This window comes from Galleria mellonella, unplaced genomic scaffold (assembly GCF_026898425.1).
Source record: "Galleria mellonella isolate WM207_F2 unplaced genomic scaffold, CSIRO_AGI_GalMel_v1 utg312, whole genome shotgun sequence".
NCBI classification, from domain to species: domain Eukaryota; kingdom Metazoa; phylum Arthropoda; class Insecta; order Lepidoptera; family Pyralidae; genus Galleria; species Galleria mellonella.
The window spans coordinates 4,683,794-4,702,812 of NW_026442074.1; the positions used below are offsets into that span (position 1 = coordinate 4,683,794).

Here is a 19,019-nt window from a genome sequence, read left to right on the forward strand (position 1 = left end):
TCATATCGCAACGCTTTAAGAACGATAATCGAGTGTGCAAAGAATTTATTTACATAGCAAATGATAATAATATAAATATGATAACGATACTGCACGGTTGGTGAACTTGATCAAACGTTGGTTGTCAAATGCAAGATTTTATACGAAAATGGTTTTATCAGATACTTCGTTATTTTCAAAATAGCGTCGACGACCGTTAAATGCTTTAAAGTTATTTTGAGCTGTCTTTTCATAAGCAAAAGTGGTTGTTTAGATTAACTAACTAGATTAACTTATAAAATTCGATATATATATGTAGACTTTACTCAATTCCCGGGAAGAATGTTAAAAACGAGGTTTAGTGGTTTCAGTTCTAACAAGTAATAATATATCCTGCCAAATTAACCTCCATATAGTCTCTCCCTTCATCATGTTTAATTCTTTGTGAAGTCGTTACTATAACAGACTTTATTTCATCATCACAAATCATCTTCCACTTTTACTCAGCTAGTGTCGTCCAATAAACCACGTCAGAGACTTTCGTGTACAACGGAGACGATTTACAAACTCTCGACACCCGAGGGCACCACTCTCACATTGAGTATAAGGAGAAGTGATTGTTAGTATTGAGAACTAGTAATTCTATTGTTATCAATACACCCTACCAGGTAGATCTCCACGCGGTTCCCCCTTGAAACCATCGTGCTTGATTATTATTGAATTCGTTACGATGGGCTGACCTGCTTCTATCCTTATCTACTACCCTACTCTATTGTCTCGCCAGCGTATATTGATAGCGCAGGTGGGTTTACCATTCCATTACCGTAAAAAAATCCTTACACGAGTAGTAAGAGTGGTAGTGTAAACCAATAGCGTAGGCAGGTTGGCTGTTTTATTTCATTTACTAAGAAAACACCACTTTCTATGGGTACACAAATTCAAAGCAGGAGAGTCAAAGAGAGTTGGAGCAGTCAAAACTGCCCTTGACATCTAATTGGTTAATTTCAATCGTTCACTTTGTTGTTCCTTTATTGTCTATGCCTTGACACACTTTCATAATTGATCGTATATTGCAACATGCTCTCTTAAAACTATTATATGTATTAGACAATATATGTCCTACCATAGGCAGAGACTAAAGTCGCCGCTTGCCCGATTTATATATTATATATCGATGTATGCTTATTGTGAAACATTTTTTTTTTTAATTCAATAAAACTTTTCGTTGTAATTTACATTTAAGCATTTATTTATAGATTAAAGAAAGTCTTGTTTTTCGAAACTGTTGCTTTTCGTTCTTATGAAGATTTTTAAAAACCCAGTCTTAAATAGATTGCTTGTTCATGGAATCCGTGCAAAATTTAAAATAATACATAAGCATAATATTCGTTGCAGCTCATAGTACACTGATGAAAAACGTTGACTTCTTTTAACATTATTTCAAACTTAGTTCTGTAAGAAGTGTAACTTTAGTGTAACTGCGACTTTTAAATGTAAGTAATAGTGATTGCACAGCTCCCAGGCAAACCACATCGGTTTATTGACGTTAAGTTGAGCTTTAAAACGATTGTAGTATAAGGTTAAAGGTAACTTCGTCTGCGCTGCTGGACACCAGTGAGGGATAGTAGGTGAGAATGAAAAGACAGATCAGTTAGTCACAAGGAATTCAGTACGATGGTTTGAAAAGAGGATCATGGGGAGGTCGACTTGATATGGTATATTGCTAGTAATGGGACCTCTCTTTATTGGGGGGTTCTGCTAGTAGTTGCCACGTTTGGCAGGCGGGTTGGTAACCGCAGTTAGGCCCTAGATATTTTAAGAGAAGCACTGCTGCTCATCTCTATTAGGTTCCCTAAGTCGCTTCTTACGACACCCACGAGAAAGAAGGGGGGCAGTTATTCTATGCCTAGTCCACAAGGCACGTGATCGATATGTGGAATTTGAACAATCTAAAACATTTTTTGTAATATATCCAATGTCTGTGTTTTTGCTTAGATTTTCATGGCCACGACAAATATTGATAACACGAGTAGTTTTTTTTATTCCGTAAAAAAGTTATTTGATCGCTCCGTTATCGGTATCGTAGACAATTTTTATTTCTGCAATATTCTGCTGCTTCCGGTGTTTATGAATAATAAAATATGATAAAATCGCAAATTGGCAATAAGTCATTAATTTTAGAATATACGCTAATTACTTTCAATATAAAATTTGTAATTACTTATAGTAATTTTAAAATAAATTTGCCTTCATAGGTAAATTTGAATACGTATTTTATTTTGCGTTTAAGATATTTAGGGAGTAAAGCTCGATGTTTTTATCAATTTCTATTTTTGAAAATGCTTAGAGGAGTAGAAGTCATGTAATTACAATGTTATATATACTATCAATATTAATAAAGTACCAATGTAAACATGTACCAGCTAGTCGCACGTGTGTACTTTTTTCTGTGATGCCACAGCATAGTGATTATATTTTTACTTATTGATGATCTTTATGAACGTTATAATTATAAAATGATAACCACACAGCTCATTAATTTGGCTTCGTGATGTACTTGTAGTTATAGTTAAGGTGGTTCGTGAACTTTACAAGGGTCAAACGAAAATTCGGGAAGTCATTTATCTTAGAGTTTACTCTGACATTTCGTGTATAGGTGAATATTACAGGTATCTATCTTTAGATACGCAACCCATTCTTGGCTTTATTACGCTATAACACGATTTCTTAGGTAATAACAATTTTAGTGTTCAGAGCTTGCGTTGTCCTCACTAATATAATTTATCAGTGAAAGGATATTTGATTATAAGGTAATAATCTTATGGTGCCTTGACAGTGCCATTAATCGTCATAAAAGTTGGTATATCACAGATAAATCGCCCTCCAAAGAAGAAGCAAACACAGGCAGTAATATAGTACTTAAATACAAGTATTTAAGTATTTATAATTACTACAAGAAGACTAAGAATACTATATGTGGAGTACCTACTAGGGGTGAGTAATATATAGCAATATACATATATTTCAGTTACAATTTCTGTATACTGGTCTAATAAAGTTTTTTTTTATACAACTTAGAATGTAAATAAGCTGACGGCCCACCTGATGGAAAGTAGTAACCGTCGCCTATAGACTTGAGCAGTACCATGGACATAACAGAGTAAACTGTTTCGCCTATGATACCCCCCCATGCATTGCCATTCCTGAGGACTCAGGTGTTATGTACCCAGTAAATTCACGTCATATCCCACCCTTCAAACCGAAACACAGCCATGCAAACACAACTGCTTCACGGTTGAAACACGAATGGGACAGAGGTACCCAAGCAATCGACTTTTGTACAAAGTCTTCCTCTGGTTTAAAAAGTATATTATGATAAAAGTCTATTACTCAAAAAATAATACTGGATAAGAAACTTTTAACATATTCGAAAATAAATATTCGATCGAAATGGGTGATGACCTATTTTCCGTCATCGATGTCCAGAGGAATCCAATATATAGATATCGGATCGGTATCCATATTAATCATACCTAGCACCTATACAGGTTATGAATATGATCTGTGGGGTACATATTTACCGTCTTATAATTTAAATGGCTAGTAGTTATGTTTGAATTGCGATCCAAGACGACTCGCCTACGAACAGATGTCAAGTTTAATGGGATGAAATGACTGACCTAATGACGACACATTCGTATGCGGAAACTGATTGGAACTCGTTAACTCGAGCGTTATGTCACTTTACTTCGCATCAATGTTTTTGATACGCCTACATGCAAAGTCAAGTTCACAGATGTAAATTATATAATGGTAATAATAATGTAAGTCCATGACTGAATTTTTCCCTTTGTATAACTTTTTAACGTTACGGCAAAGAACATATTTTTTATCTGTTAATTTTCTTCCTGACTTAAATTTTTTTACTATTCTTCTCATTTCAACTATTATTTTTGTAAAGGTTATAAAGATAATAAAAACATATTGTATCTTAAATTCAGAATATGATATCTTTTTGTACATATTTTGGATTAAAACATAATTAAAATCTGTTTGTTTAATTCATCAATCTAAACATGATTAACAAACGACATATTTAAATATATTTTCAAACTTCCATATTTACAACATTTATAAAGTTTATTAGTAAGGCAAATTATAAAAAAAAGTCACGTAATTAATAAACGTCCGCTTGTTTATTAATTTATTACAACGACATTAATCTTAGTCGCATGAAATATTTGATTATTGAAATATAGAGGAAAACATTTTTTTCAGAGACAACGCAGGTGTTTTTCATTTTTCTTCCATTAAACATGATCCTCTAATTAATAATGGTATATATAAATTTGAATTTATATATACCATTTTATATATGACAAGAATTTTTATTATATAAAAAGATACCTACTTAATTTTTATTCGCGAAGGCTTGTCTCGTGAAAATGTAGTATATGTTATTTTCAATCCCAATTACTACATGTGCACCAAATTTTGTTACGATTAATTAAGTTTGGTACGATTAATTATTTATAATATTAATTTTAGTAATGATAGAATGTAAATTTTTAAGTAATGTTAAATATAAATGAAACTAAAATACTGTGTGCCTGAAATCCTAGAAAATATTGAGTTAAATAATTAATTGAGAAAATTTATACCGTCGCTCTAATCTTTTTGTAGTAGGTATGTAATATATTTGGGAATTACATGAACCTATCAGATGCCTCGCTATAATATCCCGAAGGATTAGATTTCCACACAAGTTTCAAAAAAGAATCTCATTTTTTTCTTAATATTCCTACGAACAACGAAATTTTATAGTCGGTATTTTACGAGTACTATCATATAGTATCATAAGATTAATTATTTTTTTACATTCCTTATATTTATTTATTTATTCATAGTAAAACCAGGACTACACTAGAGCAAAATGTGATTGTTTATGTGATGCGAATAACTATTAACAAATAATCTTAAATAAAACAATTAAGTAAAAAGTAAAAGATCCCACTAATATACGAAACCTCACACTTTGCCAACAATAACGTAAACAGTACGATGTAATACGTGGAACAATCTCATTCATAAAATAAGATGTGAATATATGTATAAAGCGGCAACTTTGAGTCCGCGGTATTACCAGCGAGACCCGCCGCCCGCGACGGTCGCGACGGGACTGAGTTCTGCGAGATATCATTCCGGTAATTTTATTACATTCATTAACTACTGAAAGAACGTTCTTTCTGTAAAGTTAATGATGAGAGAGAGACTTTATACAAAAGTCGTTTGCTTGGGTACTTTAGTCCCACTAGTGTTTCTATCGTTGAGCAGCTGCGCTCGAATGACGGTTTCAGTTTTAGGGGTGGGAGATAGATCGCAGTGTAATTACAGCGTACGGAGACATAATACCCTAATAATCGGGAATGAGGACACTTGAGGGGTATCATAAGTTTGTCATAACAAATCGTTATTATTTTTTTTATGACAAACTAGTTAAAGGGGCCTGAGGGGAGAAGGGATTGTTAGTAATAGAGATTAGCAATCCCATTGCTAGCAATATACCCTACTAGGTCGATCTCCACGCGGTTTCCCTTGAAAACTATCGTGTTTGTGTGACCTGTTTCATAATCATCTATCATTGCTCACTGGTATTCGCGTCAGTGTATACCGATAGAGCAGGCTAACCATTCCATTATTATCTTAAAAAAAATTATCATCCTAAAAAAAAAGTTAAACGTGCTACAACGGCTTAATCAATCTCTATGATATTTAATATATACGTACTGTATTGGATAGGAAAGGAAACTACTATTTATCTAAATCAGCGGACATATCCCAGTGACATGGATGACGTCAGAGATATAATTAAATATAAGTTAATATATTTGTGCCCGTCATAATATAATTTGGTTTAGGTTTATTGGGAGAGAATGCTCGTAAATAGCAGTAAGAAATCTACCAGTTTAGAAAAAGGAGAAGGTTATCAATTAGGTAATATTTATTATTTTTGTATATATCTCCGTTAGTCATAAACAGATTGAGAAAAATATTTTTTTTTTATTCGAAAGGAATATCAGTAATTAAGTTTTTACATGAAAAGGTTTTGTCACGATTGAAGTCGGTTTATTTTAAAATAAAATTTTAAATTATTGTAAATGTAATCAATAAAATATTAAAAATACATTTCTTTAGGTACTCAAAACTTATATATTTATTATGTACTTACCTACAAGAAAATGTATCAACGACTGTATACAGTTTTTCTTTTTACACGAAGTTCTATTTAATTAAAAGTGTTTTCTTTTGGGAAGCTAAACGTGTTTTTAAAGAGAAGACATTTAAAAACTACTTTCAGGGAAATAAAATTGTTGAAACACTGAATGTAAGAGCAGGTGCCCAGTTTATAGAACACAGTCTTGCATGCAACGTTGTATGGTATTAGAGATGCAACACTGTTGAAAAATTTGCGAGACGATATTTTATTGACATTGATAGGATAGGATTGAAGGCTATGTTTTATTGGTAATAAAATATAGCCTTGTAAATTACCGTTGGCTAAGGCTAAGGCAAAATCTTAATGGTCTCCCTAATAGAAAATAGTAAGTATATTCATTTACAGACGTGAACAATAAATAGGACGTTACCGTAAAAAAATAGCAACTTCATCTTGACAAAATTTTTTTTAAAAATAACCATCAAAATCGAAAAATTTTTAATTCAAAATTTTATTTTATTGTTTATAGATTTGTGATAAAAAAGTGTGAAGTTTAAATTAAAAAAAAACACACACACACACACACACACACAGTATATATAGTAGGTTTCCATCTTACTTATTACTATACTTATATAATGAATTTGTTGTCAATTTTAGACATAGTACATTTATACACTCTGTAATTGGATAAAAAAATATAATATATAGTGATAAACTGTAATGAACTAAAACAAGTATATTAAAACTGTCAATAAACGCATCGTAAAAATATACTACATGTATTATTTTATATGTAATAAATATACGATAACATAAGAAATGGATATTGATTTTATTATGAAACCAATACGCCACCCTTGTGATTTTCCACGCATTTTACGGGACTATGATTTTATGGGTTCATATCGTAAGCCGATTAAAACTGAAATATATCTGATTGATAAGATTTAAATGTAGAAATTGAATACTATACTAAAAAATAGTTTACTATTACTTAAAACAGTATTAGTAAACAATTAACAAAGTAAAAGTTAAAATGTTATATGTACTTTTTTATTTGACCGAGTTTTGATGGACATGTTACATTTTATGACAATTAGTTGAGCCGTTAAGAGGTAACAAATGAACGTATTAATTTTATTCTCTTAGATTTGACAAACTCATGAGAAATCTGATAGTTAAATTTACAGTTGCCATATTTTCGAGTCTCACCATACGTGTATTATAAAGCATTCCTACAATTGTCACAAATATAATAACATTATCAAAAAATAGTTAATAATAAAATAAGTAATCTAATATTCCTAAGAACATATTATAATTGTACTAGTACATATTATAATACGCGTTTTATTGAATTGTATTTGTTCAATACGTGTACTTCTATTATCAATTAATTTAACATTCATTAGACAGATACGTACAAAGTTTGAGTAGACTTCGTTAAGCAAATAAATTAGAAAAGCTTTATAGTTGAGAACAACGGAATGAATGAAATATCGGAAAGTTACTCAATGTGTTACATGGTAGATACTTAATTTACAAGGAAAGGTATCATATAGTAGTAGGTGTATTATGTTAGTCGACCTACTTATTGGAAAACTGTGATTCCGCCATACCCTTCGAAGCTAGCGAGGAAAATAGCCCACTATTATAAAAGAACAGTGTAAACCACCGTTCCACTTTCATTCGGCCCGTTTCACTCATTCTAAAAGACTTTGTGACATTAGATTGTGTGGAATGGAACGTCTCTTTTTGTGTCACTGCATGGCACTATTATGATTCCAAAATGGTGGACAAATTAAAAAAAAAATTGTGACTATTACTCCAAATATTATAGGTTTGCTGTTATTTGTCATTGTGCAGAGCCAAAAAAAAAAAAAAAAACGAAAATATGTAAAAAAAAGTCACACTAATCTCCGGAACCGTTCAACGGATTGGAATGGCTTTTTGAAATTGCGCACCGTATGGGCGGTATTGAAAAAAGAAAAAAAGACTATTAAAAAATGTTGTAATTTAAATTTACTTGAATAAAAATATTTCTTTTTCTTTGAAAAAAACTTTATAAATATGAATTGTTTTTTATAACTATACCTCTCAAGGTAGGATAATATTTATCCCGTAAAGAAAATAAATAAAATTATGCGTTACAGCATTTGTAATAAAACAAAATGAATAGATAAATAATATTATTAAGTTATATGCAAGACATTATGCCGGGCTCATCAAGAGTATTTGCACATCTGATGGGAAAATCTTGTTCGCCCAAATGTCAAGTCGGAGACACCCTAAAAGATATGCATCGATTGCATTGTTAGAGTGTATAGTAAACTCAGAGATAATTTAAGCGCCATTTTTAATTATCCACAATACATATTGTTATTGATGAAAAATGTCCCAATCACACAAGTATTTAAAGAATTTAATATACATACATACACACTCAAACATATATATATATATATATATATATATATATATATATATATCCACAAAAAAAGAAACTTCAATTGTGAACCAACCAACATAGATAATGGAATCGCATATATTATATATATCAATATAAATTTTGTTTCACAATAAGTAGTTTTTAGCTTCGCAAAGAAAATTAGCAGCTTTAATAGTCACAAAATTAAAATAGGACCAACACGGGGACACAGTGTTGGTATTATTTTAATTTTGTGAACCTATTATTCGATTGCGTTATATGGTAGCAAAATAGTCAGTCGAATTAAGAACCTTATCGATTTTGAAGTCGCTTAAAAAAGTTAATACGCTATGTCACGTCTCTCACGAACCGGGAACGTATTTCGTGTATGTTAAACGATCCGTCGAGAATTGAAGAGCCTAATTGATATCCTAGGTTTAGATTTGTTAACATGTTATAACTTCGTAGGTAATATTTCGTAGACATTGAAAATATTTTTATTTAAATACGAAATCCCGTGTCTAACTTTTTTTATCTATATATATACATAATATATGTATATTATATTTATTTATTTCTCTCACAAAATGACAACATAACTAAATGTATGTTATGTTTCACAACAAGTAAATTTTTGCTGCATACAATAAAAGGAACTTAACGAGTCTAACTTGGAAATAAGCATCATTTATTGCAAAATCGGTTCAGAATTGGTGACGTAATGGCTAATATATAAAAATAATTCAGAAAAGCCCTCAGAGAAGTCGAAAGGATTAACCAAATGAAGCTTGTGGATTTCACTGCGGATCCTTAAACAAGGACTGAGGGTATTGGCAAGGATAAAACTATATCAGAGCCTACAGAGTCATTTAAGAAGATTTGTTAAATACTCGTAATATGCTTACTACGTTTATCTCGAACAGTATATTTTATAAATTGTTTTAGTACATGTCTATTTCAACTTACAGACATGAAAATAAAGTTACATTTTAAATGTCACCAACATTTTATATAGGTATCCCTAGAGGTTCATTCAATAATTAAAAGTGACAATACAGAATTTGCTGAATTACAGAATTTAATTAACACTTTTAAATTCCCAATGAACTCAAAGTATTTACCAGAGGGAGACTTTGTATAAAAGTCGTTGCTTGGGTACCTCTGTCCCATTCGTGTTTCTATCGTGAAACAGTCGTGTTTGCATTGCTATGTCTCGGTTTGAAGGGTATATAATATGGTACAGAGTACAGAGGTATAACACCTTAGTCCTAAGGAATGGTAACGCGTGGGGAATGTCATGAGCAAAACAATATATTCTGTTATGTCCATGGTACTGTACATGTCTATAGGCGACCGTTATCACTTTCCATCAGGTGAACCGTCTTGTTTGCCATTCATAGTTACATAAAAAAAAAAAACATTTTTCTAATCTAAGTTGGGAATAAAGGAAAGTACATGTCTGCGCTCTAGCAAAACATGAATCGATACCAAAACTAAAGTAAAGGATTTAATCACCATCTGGATTCGGCAGCTGTTCTAACACTGTTACGGCAAGTTTGTATCCACACTGGAATTTCAAATTGTTTTAAAATATTCGGAATTCCAGAATATAGAAAGTGCTCTATCAGTGAAACTGAATATTTTTCACAAATAAATATGGTATCGAAAAAGGACAAAAAAATTATAGATTCCCATAATAATTCGGCAGCAAGGACCGTTGTCTTTGAACGGGAGGGTAAATTCATTTTAATTATTTTTGATAATTAATGCCAATGACTCCGATTTCATATTACACGTAGTACACAACTGTCAGGAATAATCGTAAAAAACAATATTCCATTACTACTGTATATAGTACTAATAAAAGATTATATCATAAAAAATAACAGTGTTCGTGTTAAAATAATGCGCAATTTCTGTACTTGTCTAACTACGTACATATCTATAAATGGTGCAGAAGCTATCAAAGGATCTACCATCAAACGGCCTTCACAAATTCGCCCAACGTGTTCGTGACCGGTTTTTTATGTACAAACAAGACTCAATACTAGTTCTAAAACGATTGTAATATCTGAAAATACAAAGATGATATTGTAAGTCAATTATAACTGTTTAAATGCGTAAATAACAACAGTATGTGACGTAAATATCTATTAGCATAGGAATATATAACATGGTCTTGTCTTCGTTTATGTTATTAACATACAGTAGTAAGCACGAGTCACACTCAAAGCTAAACTAAGCGAATTTGACTTTGTTAAGCTTAATTCACAACGCGTACATCTAAAAATGCTGGCTAAGCAAATTTATGCAAACAAATTCTATTTTCAATAACTTATCCATATTAACTATATCCTACATGTGTACATTCATTCTAGAGTCCATTTTCCATATTTTGAGTTGACCCGCCCGTATCTAATAGCAAGAACGAATCGATTTGTCATTTACGCGACCCAGAATTACCAAAAAAAAAAAAATTATCCGGATAAAAAGGAAACCTAAAAACTAAGGATAAACGATATATGTAGTACTGAATACTAGAGAGAACCTTGACAACGGTCATCTACCTTCACCTATATGCAAAGTGACTGGTTAGCTTAGCTGGTATTATCGGGTTACTTAGCTAATATAATTATTTCACTTAGTTCTTTAGTTTATAGTTTAAATTGAGGTAGGAAAAGATGCCACAACTACAATTGTTGAATAATTTTTAATTCTATATTAATTAAATTATGTCACTATCTTTGATGCGACACTTCTTGCTTGTATTTTTCGCGTGCTATAAATGTATACGGTGTATTTTGTTTTGCTATTTTTTATTATTATTAAATTTTTAGAATATATTGTATAAAGTTTATCGTGTGTTTAATTAAATTGAGATTTGATTAGTATAGCTCTCAGTGTGACTGGTGCTTAAAGGTCGCGGACGCGGCCCTCAGTCAAGTTCAGGGCTTGTTTGATAAATTACACACCCACTCGGCGTCTGGCTTTAAGTTTTTGCTCGCGCAGCCATGTTGAATAATGTACGGTCTTTTGGTTAATCAAAATATTCTTACGAGTAGATCTATAACGAAATGGCGTATCTCCAATTTTTTAGATAATCAAAATCTAAATCAACATGGAATTTAAAATGCTTTCATGCACTTTTTATGTAAATGTCGCTTCTTTTTTTTTAAATATGTCGTTTATTTGTATTTGTCATTAATAGTATTATATTTTCTAACTTTCGTACATCCTTATAAGAGATTGAACATTTGAACACACAAATAAATACTAGAATGCATATTTAGAACACAATAACTAATTAATTCAGCGGTGCAAAGGTTTTAAAAAGAGGATACTCTTACTGAACGCCAACTAAACTGTAGTCGCACAAAACTACCACCACATTCAAGGCCTGTCAAAACATAACTTGAATTGTTAATTAACTAGATTCCCGACCAAAATTCTAGAAACAGCTGAGCGAATAACACCTCACTTACAGAACGAGTTATTATTATTTTTAAGTTTAAAATTGGGTTTATGATTTATTATTTAGATGGAAATCATTACTTTTTTACATGGAAACTTATAAGGCCATTAAGTATGTAATATTTAAACGAAGTCACAATATTTTTTTTTTTGATGGATGAAAATGGTATGGAACCCCGCCTGCGCTAACGGGATATGCTGGCGGAGCACCAGTGAAGGATGATAGATGAGAATGAAAACAGGCCAGTTAGCCCATCATGATGAATTCATTAGGAATTAACCATAATAGTTTCCAGGGGGAACCGCGAGGAGGTCGACCTGGTGGGGTATATTACTAGCAATGGGATTCTCAGTATCCATTACTAACAATTCCTTTCCCCCCTAACAATATTTGGAGTTAGTGAAGTATTATTTAGTGATATCACATTTTATAGTTAATGAAGCTTTATGCACATAGTAGTTGGCCGAAGCGGCACAATAATAAAACATAACTATTTCTTAAACAAACGAACGGACAGCGCGTGTTTACGTTTACATGGAGTACCTTGACGAGTTCTGAATAAATAAAAGGTAAGCTGAAATGGTGGTATTGTTTAAATAATAGTCGGTAGGTATACGAGCTAAGATCGATTATACCGTAGGAAATAAAAACTTTACAGTTTCGCTAATATTGAACCGATTTTAAGAATTCTTTTTGCGATTGATAAGGCTTACTTTTATGATGATTTGATATTAATTTTGTCACACCGTAATTTATTGTCCCTTTTTTATTATTTACCGTTACAACAATATGTATGTCAATATCACTTATATTCATACATATATATATACATACATACATACATACTTACAGTGAGTGTAGAAAGTATTCGTACACCTAGGGTTGTAATAAAAAAAATACGAATTTGATAGACTTTCTTTTATTTATCTAATTTAAATCAATACTATTAAATATTTTAACATTCCCGCACTTTATTTATGAAAATTTTTGTTTTTTAATAAAAAAAATTATACAACATAAAAATATTTTTACGTTAACTAAGCAAATAATGACAAACAAAAAGTATTCGTACACTTATAAAATTTGTAAGTAAATGAATATTAAAAAAATATTAATACTTTGTTGGACCACCGTTAGCATTGATGATAGCTTGGAGTCTCTGCGGCATCGAATCAACTAGTTTGAAAATATAAGAAGACGGTATCAATGCCCATTCTTCGCGAAGCGCAATTTTTAGTGTTTCTTTACTCGAAATTGGTCGATTTCGAATTTTATTATCGAGATAATCCCACACATGCTCTATAATATTAATATCAGGTTATTGAGGAGGAATCTCTAGGTATTTTGGAGTGTTAAACAGGATCCATGCTTTAATATTCCATGCTTTATGTTTAGGGTCATTATCTTGTAAAAATATCCAATTATTGTTAAAACCCATTTGAGCTGCACTAAAGAGAAGATTCTCTTTTAAAATATTAATATACGTTTTGTGATCCCTAATTCCATCAATAAATGCAAGTTTTCCCACCCCAAAAGCACTCATGCAACCCCATACAAATACTGACCCACCACCGTGTTTTACCGTTGGACATAAATTTTCTTTCTTATATTCCATATTAGGTTTTCTCCATACCATATGATGTCCATTCGATTTGAAAATATTATATTTCGATTCATCTGAGTAAATAACAGTTTGCCAAAAATGATTTTTTTCATTAATATATTTTTTTGCGAATTCTAATCTTTTTTTTTCTATTAATATCATTTACCCAATACTTTTTACGCGCAGTTCTTCCATGATAATCGTTACTACGTAATACGTTCCGAACGGTACTGACAGAAATATGGCAATCATTGATATTATTAATTTCTTGTAACACTCGAGGGGCACTAATTTTTGGATTTTTTTTTACACAATTTAAAATTTTCCGATCCAATCGAGGCGTGATTTTTGATGGACGCCCCACCTCTGGGTTTGTTTTTTAGTGTTTTAGTAATAGAAAACCGATCAATTACAGTCTGTACGGTTGAACGTGGTCTATTGACAAATTTTGCAATTTCACATAATGATTTGCATTGATTATGCAAATTAATAATTATTTTTCTCTCCTTTTCACTCGTTTCTTTTGCTTTACGACCCATTTTTGTAACTAAACACGTCTATACTTGTCACGAGTGCAACTAAAACGTCTAATATCTATACCTACGTATTAAAAATGACCTTGGCATTGTAGGCATATGAAAAATTCGATTGAATAAATGATTTATACAGAATTTCATTTAAAAAAGAATGAATGTACGAATACTTTTTGTTTGTCATTATTTGCTTAGTTAACGTAAAAATATTTTTAAGTTGTATAATTTTTTTTTTTAAAAAACAAAAATTATCATAAACAAAGTGCGGGAATGTTAAACTATTTAACAGTATTGATTTAAATTAAATAAATAGAGGAAAGTCTATTAAATTCGTATTTTTTTTATTATAACCTTAGGTGTACGAATACTTTTTACACTCACTGTATATATATACATTTTACAATTCATTAATGTTAGATTACTGGATATTGGTCTCTTCTCTTAAGAAAATTATAGTATATCATTACCACGCTAACAAAGTGGTTTGGCATAGCATTTAACTTCGGGTTATCCATCTCTTACACTGGCGTTTATGCAATATTCCATTAGTGGCCTGTTACGTCATTCTGGGAATGACAAGGAGTGGTGCTATTTGTATTCTCACGTCACAAAATTGTATATCCAAATTTATCTAATTACAAAGCATACTCAAGGGTATCAGAGTCCCCTTAGCGTGAGTTCTCGATATGTTTAACATTGACCTTTGTTTGTATAGCAATAAAACTGTAATTAGGTTTAATGGTTGGTGATTTAGATAGAGCAAATATTTCAAACGAAAGAAACTATTACGAATTGCAAACATTCGAAACTATTATAATAATTATAATGGTATCAACTACAATATGTAGACTTTGTTCACAAAAAATAGTGACTCTAACTCGACAACATTTCGATTAATAATTATTATTAATTATTATTATGTTACATAGATTTTTTTATTTATTTATTAAGACTGGCTGGTAAGCAATCAACTTAAAAAGTTACAAATAACAAAAGACAATATAATACAAACAATAGGTACAATATTTACATACGTAGAATGTTTCATAGATAGTTAATTTAAAAGATAATTAAATTTAGAACACGGATCAGTGTGTTTATAAGTAGATAATGCTTTCTAATACTGGGTTATTTTTTAAATGAATTCCAATACATTATGTAGATATTGGAATTGTGTTTCGCACTCACAATTGCAATACTAACGATATGTTGGGAACATATTGCATTACCATTAAAGGAATTACGACGTCACTGGTTTAATATTGTAATTGGTTTATTCGATACGCTTGTCGCGATATTGTCAAATGCATATTAGTGCAACTTGGCAGTGTAAACGCGATCCCAATTTTAACTTAATTCATAATATTTCAAGTAGTTCAAGACTTTACACTGAAGTCGGTATTAAGTTTAGATTCAAGAGTATACATGCCGGAATTTGCTCTGGAAATGTAAACTAGCGTCATGAAATGTAAAAACATTCAATATAGGCTCACACGAGAGCAAACTCTGTTGATGATAAAAGGATATACATACTGAATTTTAAACCTTTGGAAAAATTGGAAAAAAAGACAATGACAAATGACTTTACAATGACACGACATACACGAGGCATAGTTTGTTGAAACAACCAGAATTTAATGAAAAAGTAATCAAGTTTTATTGACGTCATAACAATAATACTTATTATGTGAAAATTGCAATAAATGCAAATATTCAATTAATTTATAGATTCAATATTTGTTCTATAATACTATTGAGCATTAGCAGTCTTATGATTGAGTCAATTATTCGTTTCTTTACATTTTCGGTAAATTCTATTGAAATTGTCCATATAATGCTACAACAATATCAGAAATTCCAAAGAGAATGGTTCACTTTCCAAAAGCAATTTGAAAATAATAACATCACATTCTTCCGTACCCTTTTAAGAGTAATAATAGAACCTACAATGGGTTCCATATAAATAACGGGACCCGAGGGAAGTAAACACCATGTTCTCATTTCGAATTACAATAGAGTTTACAGATGTATTATACAACATCTAGCTGTTTCATGCGGCTTTGTCCATGTGGATAGATATTTAAAATATCATGTATTATGATTTTAATTAAAGAACAATATCTATTGTAGCAATTGATTTATTTTATAAGGATTACATTATAAGGAAACAACATTGGAAGAGAATGAGCCGACTGCAGCTATTACATACGCGGTACAAATAGTTTTTGGTGGGAACACGCTTTTTTTAAACCATAGACTAATAATTTATATGGCTATATGTGTTAAGTAAGGATATAACCTACTCTTGTGTCAAACATTCAAATCCGTTCAGTCGTTTAAGGGTTATCAAGAAACAGACGTAGAAACATATTTATAAACTTGCACATTTATAATATGCAATAATAAAACGATTAAATTAAGTAAAGAATGTGTATAAATAATATATGTTATAATATTAACTGAATACAACTCTATAAAAATTCATAATTCACGTTTTGTTTCATAAAAAGTTCTTTAATTAACTGGTTGTAACAAATAAGTGTAAAAAGTTAATTTCACGTTTAAAAATATCAACACAAGCGTTTGTTACGCTTTATACATAAAAATATAAAGCGTAACAAATATCAACTTACCTTTTAACAACGACATATGTAGCACCAACTGTTAAGCCCAGATTAAATGCGCTCATCCAAAACAAAGACATGGCTACAGCCTTTAAACTTCGCGGTTGAGACACGGGAAAGAACGGGCACTGAACTGCATGCACTAAGAAAGCAACGCATTCACCCCGTTAAACCGCACTAAAAATATTACAGACCTCTTTAAAAGCTTAATTTTCAAAAATAGAACACTGATTAATTTTCAAAAAATGAGCGCACGAATTCAGAATAAAAATAAAAGTCACTTTTTTTAACAATTAAAAAAAACACTGGCTGTATCACTTAATCGAATTAAGAATAATAATCGTAAAAAATAACTAATCAACGTAGTCAGCTGACTATTCGAATCGGTGCAACACAACGAGTACGGATGATCGTAAACGAATGACGAGGTCTTGCGGTCCTTTACAATATAGAGGTCCCCCTCCCCGCCCCACTAGAATGTTAAACGTTTAAAGTATTTACCGCGTATAATGATGTAATTATATTGCAATAAATATTTAAATTTTCCCTAAATTTTTATCTAAATACCTAATTAAATTTAATACTTTGCCTATTAGTCAATGGAAAATGTACATTCATTTTCTAGTCTAGACAATAATACTACGAAAGCAATTTTAAAATTAATCATTAATATATACATTTATGTTTATAGCTATGTATAACAGACGAGTCACGTGAAATTCTAATCGTTCAAAAATTGAGATTTTAATTTACACAGAAAGTTATTCTAATATGACAAAATTGATATGGGGCAAATATGGTATGGATGTAAGTTTTTGTATGTAATTGCGAAAGAAATATCAAATGCGATTATGTCTGTATACCATGAAAGTTTATATTCAATACATTGAAGCCAACGTAACAGAAATTTGATATTTTTTTTATACCACTGAGGTGGCAAACAAACATACGACCCAGCTGATGGTAAGCGGTTACCGTAACCTATGAGCGCCTGCAATACGACGCGCACATTGTCGACCCTGAAGAAACCTCTTTACTCCCCTTTTGAAGAACCCCATGCTGTACTCTTTTGGAAAAGCCTCTATAGGGAGCTCATTCTATAACCTGAGCGTTCGTGGAAGAAGACATCTCTAAATCCGCATTGTATGCGACTATTTAGGATCTAGGATATGAGGTTGAACTTCCTGTCGACGGCGAGCTGTACGATGGTAGAATGTGGACGTGGGCATCATATTGAATAGTTCCTCTGAGCACAATCTGTTGTACAAGTGGTAGTACATGCAGAGTAAAGCAAAATCTCTTATAAAATTTAAAGGTTCGATACCGTTTGTAAGTCTGGGATCATCGACAATTCTCATAGCTCGTTGTTGCACTGAGTCGAACGGTTCAAGCTGGTATCTAGGTGCTTCGTCCATAAATGGCAACAATACCCGATGTGGAGCCGGATTTGCGAGCATTATTCGTTGATCCGGCGTAATGTGTTGCTTCGCTCTATTAAACACACCGAGTTTTTTGGACGCCAGCTTTACTTTATCTTCAAGATGGCGGAACTGTACGTCACTAGAGATGTCGACACTAAGGATCCCAATGCTTGCAATTTTTTTTTGCAATTTAGAATGGCTAATAATTTAATAGCTTTATAATAGCGTGAGTAGAAAATACTTGTAAATATACTTCATTTTTGTTATATGTTAATTTTTATTCACATTTTTTACGTAGGGATGGGTTTAATATAGCAATGTCTATATATTTTAGTTACAACATATATTGGTCCAAATTATATACTAGTCCAAAAACGAATAAGTTAAAAATCTGTTATCCAAAAAATAATATTGGATAACAAACTTTTAACACATTCCAAAATAAATATCCGACTGATATGGGCGATATCAAAATGTGTGATGACCTTTTTCAATCAATGTTCAGAGAAACCCAATATATATAATAGATATCGAAATCCATATTACATCATGCCTAATCAGCAGATTGTCTGTTCGTTAGTCGTTTGTTTACATTTTCATTATTTATCAATTCTAATGAAATAAACTGTAGATACAAACAATAAACATGCAAAAAAACAATTACCTTTCTGCAGTTTGTTGAAAATACATGTCGCACCCACGTCAAATACCAATTAATGTAATAGGTAATTTTATTGAC

At 31.3% G+C, this 19,019-nt stretch overlaps 1 protein-coding gene across 6 annotated transcripts in view; it reads right to left on the reverse strand.

Annotated features, from left to right (window-relative positions):
• Nucleotides 1–19,019, reverse strand: part of LOC113515226 (flotillin-2) — a 293,605-nt gene that overhangs the window by 10,782 nt on the left and 263,804 nt on the right. Inside the window, exon 1 of one of the 6 annotated variants that reach the window (XM_052896154.1) lies at nucleotides 16,869–17,268. The exons of 3 other annotated variants lie outside the window; for them this stretch is intronic. In XM_052896154.1, the coding sequence (XP_052752114.1) occupies nucleotides 16,869–16,884 (16 nt within the window). In that variant the 5' untranslated portion in view covers nucleotides 16,885–17,268. Of the gene's footprint in view, nucleotides 1–5,006; nucleotides 5,154–16,868; nucleotides 17,269–19,019 lie in introns of those variants that run through there. 2 more of the 6 variants (XM_052896155.1, XM_052896156.1) reach the window with 2 other exon arrangements.